The 7,947-nt window shown below is 29.5% G+C and overlaps 1 protein-coding gene across 1 annotated transcript; it reads left to right on the forward strand.

The window, feature by feature from the left end:
* The first annotated feature begins 6,408 nt into the window (after window positions 1–6,408).
* On the forward strand, window positions 6,409–6,951 carry LOC112097399 (zinc finger protein AZF2-like). The gene has a single exon (XM_024182615.1). The coding sequence runs from the start codon at window positions 6,409–6,411 to the stop codon at window positions 6,949–6,951; it is 543 nt and encodes a 180-aa protein (XP_024038383.1).
* The last annotated feature ends 996 nt before the right edge of the window (window positions 6,952–7,947 follow it).

The following is a 7,947-nucleotide window of genomic DNA, read 5'->3' on the forward strand; positions in this document are numbered from 1 at the left end:
CACGCATTGCTTCCCTATACTTGTATTGATAATGCTGAAACATGTGACTCTTGTGTTTCCTATTGCTTCCATATCTGTAATCTCAAGTTTATATCAATAATTTTGATGTGTGTAACAAATAATAGTGGTTAATTTTTTCAGATAACAATTGAGCAACAAATGTTTTAATAGTAATGTGTTAGAGTGAGAGTACAACAGAAACTTAACACTTGTGCCGCATCATTTTGATCTGGGATTGCTTGATTGGAATTCAGTAGTTGGGGAAAATAACAGAAGTGAAGAAGCTTCAACTGCCACTCAGCAGCTTGAGTAAATTGGAATGTGCAAACAAAATGGAACTTGTGATTGACAATCAATCTATATTTTGGTGAATCTGATGCTTCATTTGATGCAACGTTGGATTAGTGACATGCAGCGCCTTCGACTGCCAGTTTTTGTCCAGGGAGATTGGCGTTCGTTTCTTCAAATCGCTAGGCGACATGACGTCTTTATTGTAATTAATAGATTGATCAGTCGTCTAGATATAAACGGCGTGCCCTGCCCCTGCATTTGTTACTTCGAAGTAAAAGCTTACGCCAGCCGATTGTTTCTGAAAACATAAAAAATGACTTGTCGTCCACAAGTTTATGAGTTAGAAAAACGGTCGTTTCATAGTTGATGATTTGGTTCCGGACAGTCACTGCAGGCCATTCACACCTGGATCGCGATGATATTTTGCTTATGGACTATCCGACTATGGTCATAACATGTCCACCCTGCAGTAATCTGCTGTCTGCATGTGACTAGGGGCCCATCATTTAACTGCGTTTTAGCCCCTAAACTGAATGGAATTTGCGTAAGCGATTAACTACATTGATATCCAGACAATTAAAACCATGAATGGAAAAGTCAAGTACAAATGAGATAATCAATCAATTGGGAGAATTTTAGATTATAAATTTCGAGATAAAGATGCAAACTAGTGTAGCAATTAATTAAGTTGAGAGAGGAAATACGTTTAATTCATAGGAATCATTGGAAAATTCTATTGTATATAGTAATTACAACTATGGTCGGTTAAGGTTAAGTAAATCGAATGAGAACTTGTAACGTGAACAATTATAAGAGATATAGTCATTTTACCATAAAAGTTTTCTAATAATTGTTTTTTTCCACTAAACATTTTAGCTTTTATCATTTTACTACTAAACTATTAACTCCATTAATAAATTGCTAATGTCGTCGGAGTAGTTTAGGAATTTTATAAAGTATAATATTTACAATTTTATCAATGAATTAGTTTAGATAAATAAAATAATCAATTAATAACACTATTATTTCTTTGTGTATAATTAATTTAATATTTTTTAATTTAGAGGGCTAAATTACGTTTACACAATTTAGCTGTAAAATAGACTATTACTATAATTTCTATAAAAAAAAGCTTTGTTAATTTTAATGGCTTGGTTGTACAATAATAAATACTGAAATATTAAGTGAAAAAAGATAATTGCTAAAAAAATATGAGGTAGTACTATGATAATATCCCCAATTCTAACTCAAAGACACTTTATATTTTCTTAACCCTTTAAAGATGTATATGAAAAATGGATAGTCAAGTAATTTGAGAATATTTTTATATTATTGGGCATATTTTAGCGCAATTCTCAAAGTGTGATGTTACATTGTTGGAGTTTCTATTACGTGTATAAGTTTTAATAATTTGAGAATGTAATCTGTAACATAATCTATAATTTGAGACATGAAATGAAAAAATATATAATATATCAAGATTCTAGCTCTCTTGATATGTACTTTAAACAATATTGATGAAAATGATTGATAATTAATAAATATAATTAAAATATAAAAAGAAATTAAATCTAATTATATACTATCATTTAAAAGCCACCTAGAATATGATACTTAATAGATCATGCATGAGAGTTCATGTCAATAACGGATTTTATTATTTTATGTTTGTGATACGTTAAGAATCATTTTAATGTAATTTTAGCACAAATTTAGCTCTCTTTCTCAATCTAGGTATGAAAAGCCATCCTCTTCTATATGTCCAAGTGTTAGGGGACGTGGCAAGGCCAGCTAGTACCCTACCCTGCATGGTAAATTTGTCTGGTTCTCTCTCATTGAACAACAAAACTAAGAACCCCATTCGGTCGAGTAACTTTTTGAGAAAGATAGAAGAAGAAGAAAAAAAAAAAGACTATCTTTATTTAAGTTTAAAACTGCTTGAGATTTTGTATTTAAGTATTGAAATAAATAACCATAAATGATGATATCACTCTTAAATTCATTTTGTTTTTGTCCTATATATTGCTAATAATAATGGTAGGGATCTAATAATTGAGTCTTAATTTTAGTCCTAATGATATATGTGACTCATTTATTGAATAATGAATTTCATAGCTAAAAAACTTACTTAACCACTATCTACTAAATGAATGCTACATAATTAAAATTAAAAATTAAAAAAAAAACTTAAATTTTAAAATACCTAATTTTACTCATATTGCAACCCAGAGACTCGAAATATGTTTGACTAAAAAGGACAAAAAAGAAAAGAAAAGGACTCTAAATCTATTCTCGCTGGAAAAAAGAAACCAACTGCTATTTCAGAATGGGTCCACCATCATGCAAATTGCAAAAGTAACCGTTGATTTGTGGGTCACATGATTGTCTACCAGTCACGTGTTTTATGCTTGTACATATAATCCAAGCGTAACGTGGACTACATGCAACGATTTTTTTTTATTTTTTTATTTTGTTAATAGACAAATTTATTATTATTTGGACATACGTTAGAAATGTAAATACATTTATTTACAACATAATTCGTAATTAATTCTACCGAGTATAAGTAGAAAATTTATTCTCGCTAACAATGTTTTGAGAGATGTCTAATAATTTTCCTATGAGAAAAAGTTCTAATGAAAACTCGAACTATATTAAGAGCTAATCTATCATTGCGCTGCTATAAACCCAACAACCTCGCACGCAATGAGTTTTAGTTGATAGTATCAGTATATTTATGATACTATTATTACAAATGGTGTAACTTTGTTATAATTCTTTCCAAGTTCTTAGTTCCTAGTTCCTATATCAAATTCTTTTTTTTTTTTTTTAAATTGTAGTAATATAGAGTGAGTCTTAGGTCGACAATCTCAAAGCATCCATTTGATGATACTATTTTTGTTCCAGGATCAATGTGGTGTATATGCTCGTGCAGTACGACCTAATTAAGTTATCCTGATAGTGATGAAACTTAATCTCGCTATAGTTCTAACAAAACAACATTCTATATCATATTGATTTTAATATTGTAGAGTGACCCGATTCTTAAGATACTATCGTTTCACATCAATATTTCTTTTTCGTTTTGATGATTTTTGGCGAACGTTTTGTTAGGTGGTCTATTTGTGTTGGCATGCCATGGCAATGAAATTTAATGGATTTGGTATCTAATACTCAGCCATTAGAACCCCATGATGTCGTGGATGGTATAGTTGCCGAAGTTTGAATTCTTAATGTATTATTTAAGACTGAATTCTCTAAAAAATACTCCATTAAAATTAATTTATATATCTTCTATATATCATACACATACCAAATTATTTTTTCTTTTATACATACGTAACCCATTTTTTAAAAAATTCAAAAGTAGTTAAGCTAAAAATCAAAAGAGTATTGTTTTTATATATTCAATCAATGATACAACTTGGAAATAACTTTATCGATGGATAAACTCGTTTAATCACTATATGTTGAGTTTAGTGCTTATTTAGTCTCTAGATTTTTAAAAACATCTCTACTATTAAACTATTGACATCTATGTCATTACTGTTTTTTCATTTTGACTTATTTTTATAATATTACTCTCTTACAATAATTTTTTTTTACATTAATAAAAGGAAAAAAATTGAATTACCAATTTAACTCCAAAAAGTAAAATAGGAACAAATAAAATATATATTAATTTTTGTACAATACTTTGCTGAGGAGTTAACGTATTAACTTTTTTTTAATATCCAAAAAAATTGGCAATTTAATTTTTTTACAAGATTAAGGTTTTTACACATACATGTGCTTCCACAAAAACTAATATATGTTCTTTTTATTTTTAGTTTATTTTTTGGAGTTAAATTCGTAATTCAATTTTTTTCATTTTATTAATGTCCTTAAAAAAACACTATTGTAAGAGGGTAATATTGTAAAAGCAAGTCAAAGGAACAAAATGTAATGACATGGTATCAATAGTTCAACGGCATGATATTTCGAGGTATTTTTAAAAATATAGGAACTAAATGAGCACTAACATTATAATATATATAGGAACTAAATGAGGTTTTATCCCTTTATCGATAGCTCTAATAATTAGAGCACTTAAAAAAATAGTATTTTTCAACACATATTTAAATATTAAAAATAATGTTATTTGTACATTTTAGACTTTAACCAAATCACTATCTTTTTTATTTTAAACAAAAGAACAAATCCCACATAAGTTTCTAAAAAATGTATTTGTTATGGGATAACCTGGGGTATTAAAAGATATCTTTTTTACTTTCTTACATCTTCTAAGATTGCATACAACATTATAAGATTGGCCTATAAAATAAAAAAAAGGCAACTATGCAACACTTTGACCAATCTTTGTTTGTTCAACATTTGCTTATCATGAGCATGATGCAACGGGTATGGACAAGGAGATTGTCAGTTTCCCCCCTCCTGAAGCCAATATATACCACTAATCCTTTACTATATTTATAATAGTTAATTACTCACCTAGCAACATAATCTTATAGTATTACCTTTATTTTAAATATATTTTTATTTTTATTTATTATTAAATTAAATAAATCATATAAATGAAAATTTAAGAAATTTAAGTACTAAAAATAAGAAATATATGTTATGTGCAAATAAAAAAATTAACAATAAGATATCTTTTTTGTACTTTTTTATATATTTATATATTTTTCTTATAATAAGTATATATTATATATTTGTAATATAAATTATCAAGTAAATGATATTTACTCCTCTCTTCCTGTATTTTTCTTGGTATCTATGACAATTTTGGATATTATGAAAATAATAAAGAGATAAATGAGACATTAATTTCGACAAGAAAAAATTACTAATCTCTCAAATGGATATTGTATTTCCACCTATGCAAATGGTTGATCTTCAGACAGGCTTCGTTTTAGCCTTTTGGGCAATGATACTCTGCCACATGTACCAATAGTTTCAAATGTTAGAGTATCTTCTTTTTTAAACTATGGAAGGCGGGAAGAAAATTGAGAGTACGTGGTAATTAGGTCACGTGCAATAACCAGGAAAACACGTGATTCACTTAAACCTAAGTGACACTGTGAGAGATTCGCGCAATTAGGAAAGGACTAAAGCGAAAACAATTATTTTCCGTAAAAAAACCTAAGTGCAAATATAGTGTTTTCTATTATATCTTGAATTCATATGAAATCCTTTACTGATTTATTCAAATACTTCTAATTCAAATTCTCTCATTTTCTTTCATATTCTACTTAAATAAAACACTAACTTGATCGATAGTCTGAGGCCTCAATGCAGGTCTCGAAGTTTGGCAATCAGTATGGAAATAAAAACTGAGAAGAGCCCTCAGAAATAATTTTATAATAAGAAGATTTGTGCTTTTGTAAACTAATTAAACTTCAATAGGGAAATTTTATTGTAGAGATAAAAAAAAAATTCTCCATTAAATATTATAACAAACTCAATTTATTAAGTCTCAATATATTTAATCCAGCTATTTTAGATTATTTTCTTCATTAAATATTACAAAAACGTCAATAACACAAAAATCTTCCAACATACACAATTTTTCCCCTGTATTTGTATCCAGATTTTTTAAACATAAAATCCTTTTTTCATGCATATATCAACGAAGCTTGTCTGTCGGTGAGGAAAATAATTGAAACACACATGCTGAAATTTTTAAAAAATTTCTAAAAGGAAAAAAATACATACAAAGAAACAGTGCAAATTTACGTAAGTAACCATGGGTGATGCATTTCATTGAATCAAAATGCTCCATTTGGGGCTCTCTGTTTTTGAAAAAAAGAAAAAGAAAAAAGGAAAAACCCTAAGCTAGTTACTCTGTCTTACTCATCAAACCAGGTGTCTGTTTTCCGCATAACAACTGCATGCAATTTTGTATCAAAGCAGATTCTCATTTCCCCCACGTTTTCATTAAATTCACGATCTCACTCTCAGTCAAATGGATAACATTTTTTTTTTCTTTCTTTTACCCATAAAGTATCTCTATTTTTTGGATTTGAAACTAATTCATCAGCTCTGGCTCTCATCTATCAATTTTCAACTCTTTTTAGTTTTCATTTCATTCGGATATTATTATTATAATAAATTATCATGCACACAATCAAATTCAGGGCCGCTGATCGGAGCTCATCAAATAGGCGTAGTTCAAGCGGCTTGCACAACAAAGAGCGAAACCCTTTCGTTTGCTCTCGATGCTCAAAGTGTTTTCCAACGACTCAGGCTTTGGGAGGACACCAAAATGCCCACAGGAAGGAGCGTTTGGAGGAGCGCCTAACGAAGCAGCAGATTCCATGCCCTAATGATGATAACCTTTCTCCTCCTTCGCCTCCTATCCAGATGATTGATTTCTGGGCCAACCATGATCAGTACCTCATGGGTAGCGGTACTGTTGCAGCTGGTAATAATAATTCTCATCATGAGAATTGTTATTGTTACTATTGTTACCCTAATAATATTAATGATGTTAATTATTGTAATAATTATGTAATGAGTGGTGGCGGCGGGGGCGGCGGCTGTGATGTGATGATGAGGGACTTCATGGGTGTTGCTGATCAGGAACAAGGTGGCTGGCTCGTGCAGTTTCCAGCGGATGCAGCTTTCGGGACAGACTTGGACTTAACTTTGAAGCTTTGATGAGAAAAAATGGAAAAAAAAAAAGCTTTGTAGAAATTAAAATATGTTTTAATTAAGAAACTTTAACGTCTATATAGGATATATATAGTCTTAGTTTCATTTTGTTCTTCTGGTTTCTTTATGTTGGCTTTGCTTTGTTGTAACCTTTTTGTTGTTCTTGTAAAGGGAGTGAAGTCTTGCTTTTGGTGTTATATATGTAGACATGTAACTGTAATATAACTTATCGATATATAAAAGCTAGTAGTAGTTTTGTAATTTTGTTTTAGTTTCCTTTTTCACTTTAATTACCAGTAGTTTGATTGATATCTAACCTTCTAGAATAATCAGTAAAGATTCTTCGAGTCAATAGATTTATTTGTCTTGAATTTTCCAAATAAGTATAGATATTGGTCCGACTTCCGTATAATTAAAATAATTATTATTAGTTACCAATTAATTAGGAGACACCCTTAAAAAAAAAAAAAGTGTTTCGAAGTTCCCAATTGATGAAGCCTATTTTGATATAATTAGATTTACATACTTTGAAATATATACTTATGAAGTTAACCAGCGTATATATATTTGTGTTTCATTAACAATTCATCAGAAGCTAGCTTTTTCTTGTTCAAGATCGATGGATTTTCTGATATGTTATTTAATCCAGACAGCAATGTAATTTAGGTGATTCCCTAATCACATATTTTAAGGAAATAATTTCACATAAGTTGATCAGAATATTTCTTGGGCGAGTCAAGTATATGAATTAGGAGTATGAGTGATATCCACGCGCGAGTCTAATCATGATGTGAGTATGTATGTACATATTAAAGAGACAATCCAACATTAGTTGATTGTAATAATTTCTCGAATTGAATATATAACCTTGGGACTACTCTTAGCTCATTAATTAATTTTTTATTATAAATTAAGCCATCGGATATACTTGTGATGAATTATAATTTTTCATTACTATTATGATGAATCTTGTCCCTCTACAGACGTTAAGCACCTCTCCGT

This window comes from Citrus clementina, unplaced genomic scaffold, assembly GCF_000493195.1.
Source record: "Citrus clementina cultivar Clemenules unplaced genomic scaffold, Citrus_clementina_v1.0 scaffold_6, whole genome shotgun sequence".
Taxonomy (NCBI): domain Eukaryota; kingdom Viridiplantae; phylum Streptophyta; class Magnoliopsida; order Sapindales; family Rutaceae; genus Citrus; species Citrus x clementina.